Genomic DNA, 15,893 nt, shown 5'->3' with positions numbered 1-15,893 from the left:
CGTGACAGCACTGTTCGGCACCGCCGCAGGTTTAGCAGGACGGTCCGCCAGCGTCCACCCGGGCACACTGAAGCGGTTGCTTCCCGAGCGTTCCCGGGTCTCCAGCCCAAGCCCCCTACTCCTCCCTTCCGGCCTTTCGACTCCGTGAAGACGGCGGTCGCTGCACTACGTCAGGAACGACGCCAGCCTCCCGCACGGGGAGCCGGACGCCAGGCAGCTCGGCACCGGCGGCTGCGCGCGCAGCTGCACCCGGCGCCCCGCCCCTTCCGCCGCGCGTGCGCAGGCACGGCCGCCTCGGCGCGCCCGGGTTGGCTGCCCCGGAGGCCTTCTCGGCAGTAATGGCTCCTCTGATGTGATAGTTTTCCCCCGCCCCCTCGCGTAGGACGCGGCGGCGGGGCGGCGGTGGAAAGCCCAACTTTATTGTTCCCCCGGCCCACCTCCCGGCGCGTCCTCAGGATGCTCGGGGGCTGAGCGCCGGGGGGCGGCGGAGGGTCGCGGTCCGTCCGGGGCCCACGCCTCAAGAGCGCGGGGCCGAGGGAGGGAGGGAGGGAGTCACGATGTCAGGTAGCCGCCAGGCCGGCTCGGGTTCCGCAGGGACGAGCCCCGGCTCCTCGGCGGCCTCCTCGGTGACTTCCGCCTCCTCGTCCTTGTCCTCGTCTCCGTCGCCGCCTTCCGTCGCGGCCTCGGCGGCGACGCTGGTGTCCGGCGGGGCGGCTCCGGCCGCAGGCTCGGGCGGCCTCGGCGGCCCGGGCCGGCCTGTGCTGGTGGCGGCCGCGGTGTCTGGCAGCGGCAGCGCGAGCGGCGGCGGGGCGGTGTCCGCGGGCCTGTCCCGGCTCAGCTGCGCGGCCAGGCCCAGCGCCGGCGTCGGAGGAAGCAGCTCCAGCCTCGGCAGCAGCAGTAGGAAACGACCTCTGCTCGCCCCGCTCTGCAACGGGCTCCTCAACTCCTACGAGGACAAAAGCAACGACTTCGTCTGGTGGGTTTGCACAGTAGCCCCTGCGCGCTTGACCACGAGTTTTTGCTACTGAAGCTGGCGGGGTCCGATGTGGGGAGGCCTGTTGGATACGGCAGTTTGGTGCTTGCTGGGATTCGAGCCGAGGGAGTTGAGTGTTTGAAGTTAAGGTTTCTGGTGGAGTTAAGGCTGGGAGATGGGCTGGGATTTCCAAGGCAAAGTGGTGAAATGAGGTAACGTAGAGGTGCGTGCTAGTGTGCAGAACCGAAGGCGTTTAAGGATAGAGGTGGAGGTCCAGTAAATGGTTATGTAGAAAGGAAGTATTTTGACTGTTTTGGCCATCTAGTGGATGAGACAAGTCTGGAGTAGTTCATGAAAGTTCGATTTTTGGGAGGAAGAAGACTAGGACCTGAATTTTTTGAGGCGTGGAATTGCTGGTCAACACTATATTGCAAATACAATAGATGGTACCCCAAACATGGTAAAGTGGTCTTTACCCATCCTGCGTGGGACTGTGTAGATGTCTCCCATCGAATGGACAGGACACTTGTAATTCTACTGTTGATAATAATGTCGTCAAACTTTGTTCACGACCGATTACTCGTTTCAGCTGTTAGAAAGAGTGCAAGGAAGCACATTTATTAAATAGTGTACTTGTGTTGTACAAAACTATCGCATCGCTGTGTAATACACTGGAACTTCTGACTTGAGAAATGCTTATATAGTCATTGCATCACAGCTGGCATCTTGAATGACACAGTAGAATTCAGTCATTTGGCATCTAAGAGGAACTTTAACAAAAAGATGAATCTGATTGTCTTGAAGAATGCTTTGAATTTTAATGGGGTTTTAATACTAGATGTAGGGTTATGAGAGCTTAATTAACATTTCCTGTTCAAAAACTGGTAGAATTCTGGGCCGTTTCTGCAGAGGAACTTGTTGATTGATTTAATAGTAATGATGGAGGAAGTAGGCTTGAAGAGTCATTCTTGGGGAAGTTGGTTCATTGCACAGTTGAAAATGGTCTTAGGTGGTGTTATTAAATATGGTGGGGCTCAAGATGCTAACCATTGAGAAATATATTGGCTATAACTTCTTTCTTCTGGAATATAATTTGTATTTCTGCTTTTGTTTAGGTTCAGAAGTAACGTTTTTTGTTGTTGAAACAATCATGGTTAAGATTATTTCTAATTTAAACAGTTCATGGTTGGATCTAAGAGTTGTTTGCTGTCCTTTTTTTTTTTTTTTTTTCTTTTTGAACAGGGTTCTCTGTAGCCTTGGCTCGTTCTGGAACTCCTCTGTAGAATAGGCTGACTTGGAGCTCAGAGTTTCACCTGATTCTGCCTCCCAGTGATGGTATTAAAGGTGTGGTCTACCTGGCTGAGGTGTTTGCATTCTTGTCCAGTCAATAGAGTCTTGTGATAAGGTAGAAGCTAGGAAAACAGCTAGCTTGTAGAATTTAAATTTGAGCCATTATTTGGAGTTCAGTTTTCAAAAAACAAAAGAAAACAAAGATACCAGCATCCTTAGGTTGTTTAAATAGTGCTAAAGGTGTGAGAAAGCAGAGTATTATTCAGTTATTCTCCAGATAACTTAGACATTGACTGTTGATCCATCTGTCTGAGAGTGATGCAGGCTATGGTGTAGGGAACTGGAGGTGAATGAGGAGCAGCTGGCACTTGGTATTATTAGGCAAGAACTATTTCATTTCTGTCACTGTGACCAATACCTTGACTAAAAGTAACTTAGTGAAGAAAAGGTGTGTTTGGCTTAAGGTTTCAGTTTCAGTTCATTATTGTGGAGAGGTCAGTGTAGGAACTGAAAAGAGTCACATCCACGTCAAGCAGAGTTCCATGCTGCCTGCTTGTTTGCTTGTGACTCAGCTGGCCTTTTCCATTCCTGTATAGTCAGGGCTCCCATCCAGGGATGCTGCTGCCCACAATGCTGCTCACAGACTGAGTTTTGTTATACCAGTTAACAATCAAGACAGTCCCACACAGACATGCCACTAGGCCACCCTGATCTAGACATTCCTTGGTTGAAACGCTTTCCACGTGGTTCTAGGTTGTGCTAAGTTGACAGGTTTTAACTGTTAGTTTTATAACCAGCTTAGGAGTAAGACTAAATTATTAGTTCATTACCTGGTTGTTTAAAAAAATAAATTGGGCCTAGGGCCTTGAGAGAAGACTTCAGTGGTTAAGAGTACTTGTTGCTCTTCAGAAGAAGGGTTTGATTCCCAGCACCCAATTGGCAGCTCACAACTGTCTGTAACTCCATTTCTAGGGTCTCTGATCCTTCTTCGGTACCCAGATGCACACCAGACACACAGTGATATACACATACTTGCAGGCAAAACACCCATACATATAAAATAAAAACAAATAATTGCTCTCTTATTCTATGTTGTATAGGTACTATATTTTATATTCCAGTGTGAAAATGTCCAATGAATATTTTTAGTTAAAATTCTGAATGTAAGAATCTCACTTCATTATTTCTCTTTCTGGTGAGATTGTCTATTAAGAAAAATTAATCAGTGAGTATATTTTTGACTTCTTACACTAGGTTTAATTTTGATCAAACTCTGGAGTAGCATTTGTAGTAGGCAAAATCTTAGCAACCCTTTTTATTCCTAATTGGCCTCTGGGTGCTTTTGTCTTTTCTATACCTCAGTGTTATATGAGGTATATATGAGCCAATTCAAATTACTGTAATCTTCAATATCTAATAAGATTGAAGTTCAAATAATGTTAATTCTTTACTCATTGATAACACCTTTTAAAATATATATTTATATTTCACATCTCATTTTATCCTTAGAGAATTTGTAAGGAGTTACGTAGATTCTCTTATTTTACTATAACAAGAGTATAATGATTTTCCTGACTGTTTCAGATCGGATAGCTAAGAGACAGAAAGAGAAATCAGATCTAGAGTCTCAGTTTATCACTTCCCTTTATGTGGTCAGAAAGTTTGAGCTCTGTGAGTTCTAGCATATTGCACAGTGGTTCTTAAATGGCCTTGATTGGAGGTAAGCAGCTGTTTCATTCATGTTTTTCTCCTTAGCCACTTCTCCCCTTGCTGCCCCTAATCTGAAATCAGTCATAGTGGGAGGCGGTAGATAGGGACATGCCTCTCTTCCAACTCCTTGAGAACAATTAAGTAAAGTCACATACCTAATTTTAGGAATACTTTTAGCTTATCATATTTGAAAATAAGTTTACATTTAATTGTAGGATTGATTGACATTTTTGATATTTACAGTTTGTAGTCTTATATATCTTACAAAAGGTTAGCAGGATTCTGTTGTGGGTAATTTGTACAGTGTAGGAAGGCAGAGAAAATTCAGGTGACAAGAGCTCTACCCTGGAATCTAGTTTGCCCTTTTTTCCTACTGAATGAGAGTCAAGAAACTTCTACAACTTAAAATGTCAAAATTGCTTAGAGAGACAGTGTTTTCCTAAAGACATGAAGCAAGATTTAAAAACTATAAATGAACTGTGTTTACTGGGGGCCTTGGATTTTACCACATCACTTCACATCCCTAAACTTAAGCGATGATCTCATAAACCGAAAAAGGAGAGAGTTCTTTAGAATAAGAAAAATATTAAGTAGTTCATAATTTTTTCTTCATTTTAAACCTAAATTTTAAATCTTAACTTTTAAAACTTACAAATTACATCCTTTGAAGAATGTAACTTCTAAAGCCACAGGGGTCACATACGCAGCTGTTGTAGTGGCATACCCAAGAACTCTCCAGAGAAGTCTGCACCCGTGTTTTTTGTTTGTATATTCTCCTTTTCCTGTGTGGCTCCCTAAGCAATTATATAGTAAGCTCGCTAACTTTGCTTAACTCTGTCTCATCTTGAAGGTCTTAACAAGTGTTTTCTGTAGCTGGTGATCCCTGAGGGTGGAATGCAGGCTTCTAGTGGCAGTAGTGTGGTATGGTTCCCTGTCGCCACCAGCAATTCTTGTAATACTTGTTGAGACATTCCTTTGTAATCAATTTCTCTTTTTTATTGGACTATTCTTCCTCCTGTTCATAGGTTATATTTTCATTTGGGTGCCTAGCATGAGTGAGACCCTAGGTTTGATCCCTAGCATTTACTGTCTGGCATGTGCGTGTGTGCATGCACATACCCATATGGTGGTAGAAGTTAACATGAAGATCCATTTGCTCTTTTTGAATTTTTTTTAATTAAAATTAAGCAGCACGTTGAAGGCAAGGTGTCAAGAACTAATTCTTTAGTAGAGCCTGATAGGCTTTGCTCCTACTGACCCTTCTAGGATCTCTGTTGGATGCCCTGTGTTTGAATAATAATTCCCATTTTACCCCTGAGCTTGTGCAGTTGGACCATGGATACGGTCACATTTACTCAGTCAAAAAGGAGGGATAGCTTCTGTGGCTGTTCCAGAGTTAGTTCTTGTAGATCCTTCCTTTCTGATGTTTTTCTTTAAGCATTCTCTCTCTTTTGTGCTTCCTGAACTGCTCAGTTAGTGAGTTTTTGTGCTCTGCCTGTGTTATGACTGCCTACAAAATGCTTTCAGGCAAAAGAGTGAGTCCGCAATAAAAATGAGATATGTTCATTTGTTTCCCTTCCTTCAAGGATGTCAGTCCTGTGCTGACAGTGTTTAAAAGGTAGCGTTCACTGTTTTAAAAAAGTATTTTTTAAAAATCTAATTTTCTGAGTAATAATGTCAAAGGAAAGTTCTCCCCATTAGCTGTTGACCTCAGGTGCAAGTGAACTATACTTCATTATAGTTTTCTGAGTACAAATGTAACTATCTTTCACTTCACCATAACATTTTAAATGTTGACTTACATATTGTAGTTGTTTGTAACATAACAGTTGCTATTTGTGGTTGGATGTAGCTATCATTTCATGCAGGTATGTATACATAAAAGATACATGCCTCAAGGAATGAATATAGTTTCAGCAGAATGAAAGAAAATCTCCTTGAGATAATTTTGAATTTGTTGTTTCATTCTTTATGAGCTAATTGTAGGAATGCAGGACAGGTGATTCTGAGATATAGAAAATTAAACATGTTCAGCAAAATTCCCACAATTGAAATCAGTTGTAGGATACATAGCTAAGTTTAAAGCTGGCATAAGAGCGTAGTGACAGTGGTGTTTGGTGCTATGGTGGATTCTTTTTAATAAATTTGGCATCACTAAAGTACTGGATATTATTGTGTAGAAAAATGTGGTTATGAGTGACAAAGTTTACTTCAGGAGCCTGTGAAATGGCACCGTAGATAAAAACAGTTGCTGTACAAGCCTGACAGTCTGAGCTCTTTTCTGGAAACTTAGCAGGAGGGAACCGACCTCTGAAGGTCCTCCAGCCTCCACATGTGTGGCGCAGCACCTACACACATAGATAACTAAAATAACGTTTAGCTGGGTGCACATCTTTTAATTCCAGTGCTTGGGAGCCATCTCTGAGTTACAATGCTAGCCTAGTATACATATTGAGTCCCAGGTTAGCCAGAGCTACTTAAAGACCCTGTGATTGTTTCTCTTCCCCTACCCCACCCCTCCCCCAAAAAAGGAAAGAAAGAAAGAAAGAAAGAAAGAAGGAAGGAAGGAAGGAAGGAAGGAAGGAAGGAAGGAAGGAAGGAAAAGAAAAAGAAAAAGAAAGAAAAGAAAGAAAGAAAGGTTAGTTCAGATTGCGGAGTAAGTTCAATAGGTAAAGTACCTGCTGCATCTGTTTAAGAACGAGTTTGGATCTTTTAAGAACCTGAGTTTGGATCCTCATAAAAAAGAAAAGTTGGACTTAGCAGTATATGCACCTATAACCCTAGGGCTGGAGGTTGGAGACATGAATTTGGAGCTTCACTAGCCAGCCAGTATATCAAAAACAATATACTCAAAAGTTCAATGAGAGACCTGCTCTCCCACTCTCCCTCACTCCAAAAGGTGAAGTTATTGAAGAAATCCACATTCACCTCTTCACACTCACTTACATGGGCTAGCACACCCATGTATTCACATACAGACATGCATATACTCCACACCATCTAGAAAAAGTTAAATTAGTAAAGTTAAATACTAAAATAGAAGCATTTGTAAGAGTACCTGGTTTGATTTTTATATATAACTTGCATTCATGATGTAAGACAATTTGTGTAAGTCTAAAGAGAGAAGTACAATAAAATTGAATTTTGGCTGGGACATAGCGTAGATCATATGGGAGCCTGGTGTGTGTAAGACCATGTCCAAAACCAATGTGGAGCCTAGGGCTGTACACAACAAAAGACAGTAACAATGTAAAAAAATATTTTCCCAAGGATCTTTCTAAAGGTATGTGTCTGCCTGCTTGGCACTGGATTACAGATCATGCACATTTACATGATTTGAGAATAACTCAGGTTCTCTTGCTTGTAAAGAAAATGCTTTGCCAACTGAGTCTACCCCAAAGCTTTATATTCATGTCAGTTGACATATAGTTATGTTGAATATGATGGGTATGGTATGTAATGATTTGATCAGGACAATTTGGTATATCCATTGCCTCAGACATTTTTCACTTTTCTGTGGTAGGAACATTGCAAATACCCTATCTTGATCATTTAATAATGTTGGTTTGTTTTTGTGTGTGCATGTGTGTGTGTGAACTGTAGTTATCATATTATGATTTAGGCCATTCAAGTGTCTTGTCCTAGCTATCTATAACCCTATGCCCATTAATCATGCTTTTTGACTGCAAAGAATGCTGGGATATCGAGTATTGTTTTGATCTTCTTAGAAAAATAAGTAAGAGGAGAGTTAGAATTGAAATTTAACTTCAAATATCACACCACCATATATTACAGTGATTAAGAACATAGACCTAAATTTGATTGTGGCTTTGTTACATCCTACCCATCTGACTTTTACAACTCATTCTCTCAGTTTTCTCATTTATAAAATGGGTCTAGTAACAGGTACTGTTGTGTGACTTTTTCTGGGGAGACACAAATGTTTACTCACCCCAGACAGGAAAGTAGTGACAGACTGAAGAAATGGTCCCACCCAAGTCTAGCTTGGTGAACTAATGAATTTTGGGGGTCTTAGTTGCAGAAGTAAGTAAGGGTGACTGAAAGGCAGCTGAATCACCAAAAACTCAACCCAGATGGGGTGCAGTGTACTCAGGCTGTGTGCATGAGCCCTGTACAAATTTTAAGTAGCTCCACTGAAGTCTCCCCTTCCCTGTAATTGTTACTTGCTTTAAAAACATTGGTTGAAGGGCCTTGTAAATCTTGTAATATTCTGAGCTTCGTAAGTTTCCTCAGTGTCTTGAATCTTATGACTCCCTTCCCCCTGCACCCAAGGAAGGAATATTTCAATTTGGAGGAAAGAGCACTACAACTGGTACCTCGTTTACTGTATTGTAGGAAGGATCAAATGACTTACTATATGACATAGTTTAATAAATATTGCTTGGTCTATTTTATATGTTAGCTTTTACTGACACTATCTAGAAGCATTATTGAAACTATGTTATCATTCAAAGATTTAGTTTTCTTTAGAATAAGATAAAAAGAGGGTTGTTCCCTTCTCTCCTTCCCTTTTTCCCTTTCTCTCCCTCTCAGGTTGGGGATGGAGCCTAGGACTGTGTAATACTTAACAGTTGCTTTACCTCTGATGTATGTGCTTTTAGTCTCAAGAAGAGAACTTGGGCTAGTTGGTCTAGGTTAGTGTTCTGAGCGTAGGAATAGTGGGTAGAACTTTTTTGAGGCCTCTGATAACCGTTTCACCTAAACATTATGGGCTGGGTAAAATCTTTGAATAACTTAAGTGTACTTACTGCACTTCTTTCAGAGTTTATTGCTCTTTGGGTCAGCTTGAACATGTTACTTCTAACAGTCCTAAAAGTTTCTGTTGAGAAGATTAGAATACTTAGCTCTTAGCTATATATTAAATTTGATTTGTTTGACTTTGTTACAAGCCCTTTCCAATGTGTAACATTGTGTGTTAACAAACATTTGTCAATGTTTTTTTTTTTTCTCTCTCTCTTTTTTTTGTAGCCCCATCTGTTTTGACATGATTGAGGAGGCATACATGACAAAATGTGGCCACAGTTTTTGGTAAGGTGATCTTCATTCAGTATACATGCATCCAACAGGAAGTTATGCTCTTTAAACTCATTTTATATTTTTCTTTGACTGATAGGTATTTATAGGGTTGACAGCTGAAGTTATAAAATGTGTTTGGTACATGACTTATGTGAAATACTCCAGTGTTAAGATAAATTTTTAAATCTTGTATTTATTATCTGTTAGCAGAAACTTCAGTGTTTAAGAAAATCAGGTGGATACTCAGTCATTAAACATGAGATGACAGTTACTTGGGAGTAAGGTGGGAGGACCCAGAAAACAGGTGGGCACAAACATAGAAAAAGGATGGAATGGATTAAAAAGTCCTGCACTGTCTTAGTTAACACTACACTGATTGTCTTTAGATTATATTGATGTATTCTACATATTATATATAATAATTACATGTTCTATAATTACGTGTCATATTGATGTATTTAAAAATTCAAATTGTAAAACACAGAACTTAGAGTTTTACCTCATCTTGATGTATAGAGTTACGTTGTGCTATGTTCATTTGTTGTGCAGTCTCCAGGACTTGTTCTTATTGCAACACTGAAACTGTATACCTGCTAAAACAATGCTTCACTTTTCATTTTTGCAATTCCTGAAAGCTACTATTTTCCTTTCTGTTTGTATGGATTTGTCAGTTCTAGATACCTCATATGTATGTACTTAGATCATAATATGTCTTTCTTTGAATGACTTAATTCACATAATGTCCTTTGCATTCTTCTGTGTTCTGTTATGACACAACTGTCTTTTAAGTTTGAATAGTATTGCGTTTTTATGAAGAGGGGACATTTTGCTTATTCATGCAGTCATCTATGAATTCAGCCTCCTGGCCCTGATGAATAATGCTGCCATGAATGTGTGTATTACTTACTTTTCTGTTGCTTTGATAACACACCATGACCAGAAGTAGCTTATAGAAGGAAAAGTCTGAGTTTTCCAGTCCAGAAAAATAGGAGTGCATTGCGGCAAGGAGGCATAGCAGCAAGCAGTAGGCATGGTGACTTCAGGATTAGGAACCTGGAGCTCACATCTTCAAATGCAGATGCAAAGCAGACAGAGGGAACAGCAAGTGGGGAGAGACTGTAATCACTAAAAGCCCTCCACCAATGATAACTTCTTTGGCAAGGATGGACCTCTCAGAAGTTTCACCACATCCCCAAACAATGCCAGAACATGAGCTTCTGTGGCAAACTCTCCTTCATACCGCAATATGCTGGTCTCTGCTTTCTGTTCTTTTGGGTATTCATCTCTCTCTGGTTGTTGTTTTACGACAAAGGATACCTCAGGGTAGAAGTAAAGAACCAGCTGTAGACTTACTCAGGTTATGGTAGGTGGGAAAGGACATGGAGCTGCCTACTCTCTCCAGGCATGCATGCCTCCTCTAGTACCTCCACATGTTCAGCAACATGCACATCTCTGCACCAGATATCATTTTGGCTTCATTAAGTTGCAGGGCCTAGTATCAACTCACCCGTCAGTTAATCTCATCTTCCCTTTGAGGGTGGGCTTGAAGTTACAGACCTCTACCAAAGTTGTTAGTCTCTTGAACAACCTAGGAGCTCCCAGGAATCAGACCTCTCATTTTACTTGTTTATTTTTAAATTTTTTTTTGCTACCTGGGACCAGCCATTTCCATGAATTACTCATGGATTCGGTTACCATGTAAGATTAGTCTTAGTATTGGAAGTTGTACCTGTAGTTTTATGTTAACAGTGGCTGAGCATGACATTCGATAGGCACATATGCCTTAGTTACCAGTGGGTGAGGCCTTTGATCTGAAGTAGGATTCAGGGTTAGCAAGGTTTGGACTAAACTAACCTATTTAATTTGTATTATTTATGTTCTCCATTAAAATAAAATTATGACACTATATATTCTTGGCTTAGAAAAGCAACTATTATGGTGTGGAACAATGTACTACGAAATGTAAATGTCTCTGTCAGCCATTTTTTCTCCATTGTTAGAAGCTTTCATTGTTAAGAAATAATTACATGTTTTCAGAATTCTTTTGCCATGTCTTTTTTAACTTTGGAATTATATTTTCTCATTCACAATTCATACATACATAGTGTACTTTACTCATAATACCCTCCCCATTATCTACTTTTATCTCTTTCCTTCCACCAAATCTCTTCTACCAAAAAGTCCCTCTCCTACTCTCATGTTTTGTTACACCTCCTCTTCACCCGCCCCAAACAGGGTTTCTCTGTCTAGCCTTAGCTTTCCTGGACTTGCTTTGTAGACCAGCCTGGCCTTACAGAGCTCCACCTGCCTCTGCCTCTGCCTCCCTGAGTGCTGGGATTATAAGCATGCACCACTGCCCCTGGCTTTATTATTCATTTTTTATTGATTAATTTGGTTCTTTGAAAATTTCATACATTTATATATTATGATTATACGCCCCCTTTTTCCCCCTCCTGTTCCTACCCACCCTCTTCATTCCTCCCTGCCCTGTCTCCAGGCTCCTCTCTGTGTTTGTTTGTTTGTTTGTTTGGCCTCACAGTATTTAATAAGGGATGACTACGTGAATGTTGGCAGTTATTTATTTGAGCGAGGGCATGTTACCAGGGGCTACACAGTGATCTGTGCCTTCCACCACGTCAACCATTAATTGTATATAGTGCCTGGAAAAAAGCTAGGAACTTAGGAGTCCCTCTTCCATCTGTGATGGGCCCAGTCTTTTGGAGGTCTTGTGTAAGGTCCTCAGTAGAAAAGTTGTGTCATGTCCAAAAGACAGCATCTCACAGTTCTCTTTCCCATCTCTGCTCTCTCTTCTTTCCTGTTCCCTAAGTTTGGAGGGTGAGGGATTAATGATGTCCTTTTTGTCTCTGACCATTCAAAAATTACATGTTCTTTAGCACTTATAACAAAGCTTTTTGTTAACATCTAAAATATTCTTCCTTTTATCTTTCAGCCCCTCTCACATTTATATCTACCCAGTTTCCTCTTTCATAACTGGCTTTATTTGACTTTATTGGTAAAAGCCAAACTCTTCTCATGTTTATATTGTGATAATAATCATTCATCTGCTCTTTTTCTAAGAACACTTTTCCACATTGAATTTTTCGTCTTTTGTGTTTTTATATTTCATCATGGGTCTTCTTTAATAAAAATTAAAACTAATATGTAATGTTATTTTCTTTATTGATATTTTCATATAGGAAGTGTCTAGTCACATTTGGAGCTTATCTTGGTAATCATAGTCTTGCTCTTGTTGCGGGAAGTAATTATGGTGTTTCTGGAACACTGTTTACATAATTTGTTTTGTAGATACCAGGGTCTCATATTTATTATGGACACACAGTTACTTCTGCTTTAGGCCCCTGTGCTGTGTGTGCTAAAGACCAGAGTGTCTGTTCTTGCTTTTCTGGAAAGTAATGAATGTGAAATGAAGGTAGTAGAAATGTAGAACAATAAAGCTTGATGGGTGGAAGGTAGCAAGATTAAAAAATCAGCTTCAGTTTATAAAAGTGAAGTAAATATATAATAATCTGGAAAGAAGAAAAGGTAGATTTTATTTTTAGAAATGATTTTTATAAGTACCTTTCTAGTTTCTTAGAAATTCTTCTTTCCTGCTTATCACAGTAATATATACGTACTATAGAAATGACTTAAAAACATCTACAAAGAAAATATTACTCACCTACAGACAGAAATACTGTTCATTAACGCTGTAAGTCATTTTTAGCTTATTTAAAATGTTCATGTATATTGATGATATAATGATTTTCTTCCCATATCAATTTGATAGTTTTCTAATAATACGTAGAACATGTATATTCATTTATTTATTTAGGCAAGGTAATACACAGTTATAAAAGGTCTGGCATTATAAAGGAGCTTGCTATGCAAATGTGTCAACTTGCGTTTGCTCTCCAGAAGCCATGTAAAGGTATAAAGAAAGAATCTCGTCCACAAAGTTGTCTTCTGATCCATGGCCGATGCCTTGCACCATCACACACATATAGTACTGATGAAATTAGCAGTTTTTAAAAAATGTGTACCACAAAGATATAAGAAAGAATATTTTCTGTAATGTGTATGGAAAAATATATAAATATGCATAAACAATATATGATATATATACATGTAAAATGTGATTTTTTTTTTATTGTCAGTATACCATTGCATTGAATTGATAATTATAGATTTGTTCAATTTGTATGTGTACTTTAGGTAGCTTATGTTATAGTTTGCTATTATGATGCTGTTAACTAACTCTGCATTGAAGAGCATATGTGTTTCCTGATGATAACGTCTTATAAATAAAAGTCACCATATTAAATAGAATATAGAACCTTAAGGTTTTTTTTTCTGCATTTAACTTTTAGGAAAGTTGCACTGGTTGCATTTCCTTCAGCTATTTAAGATTCTGTCTCCTGGAGTATAACACTATTTTCTTTTATTTTTCGATTCCTGTTAGTAAAAATTAGCATATAATTTTGAATCACTTTTTTGTTACTAGTGAAGATGATTTTCTCATACGTCTAGACTGGATATTTGTTTTTGATTGAGTATTTAGAGTTTTTCTTTTTGTTTGAACTCTGTGTGATCTAAGGATATCAATATTCTAAGAACATATATAGTTTGCTTAACTAAGCTGTAGACATTTGCCTTCCTAGTGTATGATATAAATTGCATAACTTAAAACGTAGTCTTCATTCACATTTTATACTACATGTAGGACTTTATATATTATTCAGTCAATAAATGCTTCATGTATCTTGTTTGTTATATAAAAATGTAGGTGGAAATAAATTTGCTATATCAGTTATGTTGAAAGTGAGAACACTGTTAGTATTTTTTGACCAGTTTGTTAATTTCTTTGTTGTTTAATTAAGTTTATGTTTTTTTCCCCCATGCTAATAGCTACAAGTGTATTCATCAGAGTTTGGAGGACAATAATAGATGTCCCAAGTGTAATTATGTTGTGGACAATATTGACCATCTCTATCCTAATTTCTTGGGTGAGTCTTTGGAATTATTTCTGTTATACTCTTTCCACAAAATATATGCCAACAATAGTTTATTCAGAAATCCCAACTCAGAAGTAAGCAAGTTTTTCTGTTACTCACCAGGGTGCTTTCATCTTCTTGGGCTATGGCATAGACTCTGTACATGGTTAGTACCATTTCTTGTTATTTTTCAGTTTCATAGATTCAAGACCAACATGCCTTTTAGAATTATTATACCCTTTAGAATTTTGGACAGAATGTAAATTTTCAAGAGGTTGTCAGAGATTTAGAACACCTATATGTTTCTGTATGTAGTATTATATGTTTCTGCTGACAGTTGCAGTTAGAAATAACAGAGGAAAGGCTTAATAGGGAGGGACAACATGTGCTTGGTCAGTGTTGACTAACCGGAGAAGGGGAAGATTGAGTCTCTATAGACGCCTGAGTGGAGTATAAATTTAGGTATGAGTGGTAGAAACTTGGAACTAATGTTGTCAATGTAATGTTTATTGTGAATTTAAAAATTAATGGTTTTAATTATATATGGTGGCAGTTTTCATACCTAGCACTTGAGAGCTCATCATAGCTAATGCATGAGATCTTGTGTGGTCCAGGCAGACCTGTCTCAAAATAAGTTGTCTTAACATAAAATTGCAGGACCAACTTCAGTATAAATTAAGGAATAATGAGTATTAGAACACAACAGAAATGCTAAGACTAATATTACTTGCCAGTAAAATACATAAATAATCATGAGGATGAGTAGTTCCAAGTAGAATGCCCTAATGATAGGCAAGTAAAATGAGGTGGCTGATGCCTGGGAGCTTCTAGGTTGCTCAAGGGACTAACAACTTTGGTAGAGGTCTGTAATTTCAGGCCCACCCTCATCAAAGGGAAGATGAGATTAACTGAAGGATGAGTTGATACTAAGTCAAAATGATATCTGGTGCAGAGATGTGCATGTTGCTGAACATGTGGAGGTACTAGAGGAGGCATGCATGCCTGGAGAGAGTAGGCAGCTCCATGTCCTTTCCCACCTACCATAACCTGAGTAAGTCTACAGCTGGTTCTTTACTTCTACTCTGAGGTATCCTTTGTCATAAACCAGCAAAAGTAAAACAGCAATCAAAGAATATGAAAGAGGGAACTAAAAATACACAGATTATATGCTCATTAAGGTGGCTGCTAGAAAGGATTGTGAAAATGGAGATGCTGTATGTGTTTTTGTAGTGGAAAACAGTACGGTGTTTTCTGAAAACACAGTGAAACAAAGTTTCATGATCCAACAGTTTCCTGTAAGTGGACAACAAGAAGAAGTCCTCAGAAGTATTTGTATGCTCATATCCATAGCATCATTCTCTGGAGCCCGGAGATGGAGCCATGGAAGGCCAAGTGGATAAAAATAAAATGTACAACAACTCAGACTTGAAGAGGAAGGGGATTCTGACAAAATCTAAAGCACCCTCAATATACTCAATTCCTTTTTTTCTTTCCCATGTCTTCAAATTCTACCCCCCTTTCCAGGAGTTACTGTTAGTTTATTCCCACTTTCCACTTCCCAACTGATTTGTTTGTGTTTGTGTGTTTGCAAACTTTAGTATCTGTATTTAGACCTGGTATGGTGGTGAACACCTGTACTCTCCCAGCATTTCTGAGGATGAAGTATGTTTGTGTGTGTGTGTGGGGGGGGGGAGTAATTCAGTCTAAGCCTGGGCTGCACAGAGAGCCTCTGCAACACAGTCTCTTTCTTTCTCTCTCCCTGCTTTCCTCACTGTCTCACTCCCTCTCTTCCATACTCACCTTTCTGCCTGCTCCTCATTTTTTCCTTTACTTTCTCCCTAGCCCTCACACCCTCTTCCCATTTGTCTGTCTGTCTCTCCCACAAACAGTCC

The 15,893-nt window shown here is 39.5% G+C and overlaps 1 protein-coding gene across 2 annotated transcripts in view; it reads left to right on the top strand.

Annotated features, from left to right (window-relative positions):
* Positions 1–333: 333 nt before the first annotated feature.
* Positions 334–15,893, top strand: part of Cop1 (COP1 E3 ubiquitin ligase) — a 123,345-nt gene continuing 107,785 nt past the window's right edge. For both annotated transcript variants that reach the window (XM_055624553.1, XM_055624552.1), the window contains exons 1-3: positions 334–976; positions 8,963–9,022; positions 13,916–14,013. In XM_055624553.1, the coding sequence (XP_055480528.1) occupies positions 558–976; positions 8,963–9,022; positions 13,916–14,013 (577 nt within the window). In that variant the 5' untranslated portion in view covers positions 334–557. The remainder of the gene's footprint in view (positions 977–8,962; positions 9,023–13,915; positions 14,014–15,893) is intronic.

The sequence above is a fragment of the Psammomys obesus genome, unplaced genomic scaffold (assembly GCF_907164565.1).
Source record: "Psammomys obesus unplaced genomic scaffold, mPsaObe1.curated_primary_1811, whole genome shotgun sequence".
NCBI classification, from domain to species: domain Eukaryota; kingdom Metazoa; phylum Chordata; class Mammalia; order Rodentia; family Muridae; genus Psammomys; species Psammomys obesus.
Note: the sequence above shows the minus strand (reverse complement) of the source record. Positions and strands in the feature narration are given on the sequence as shown.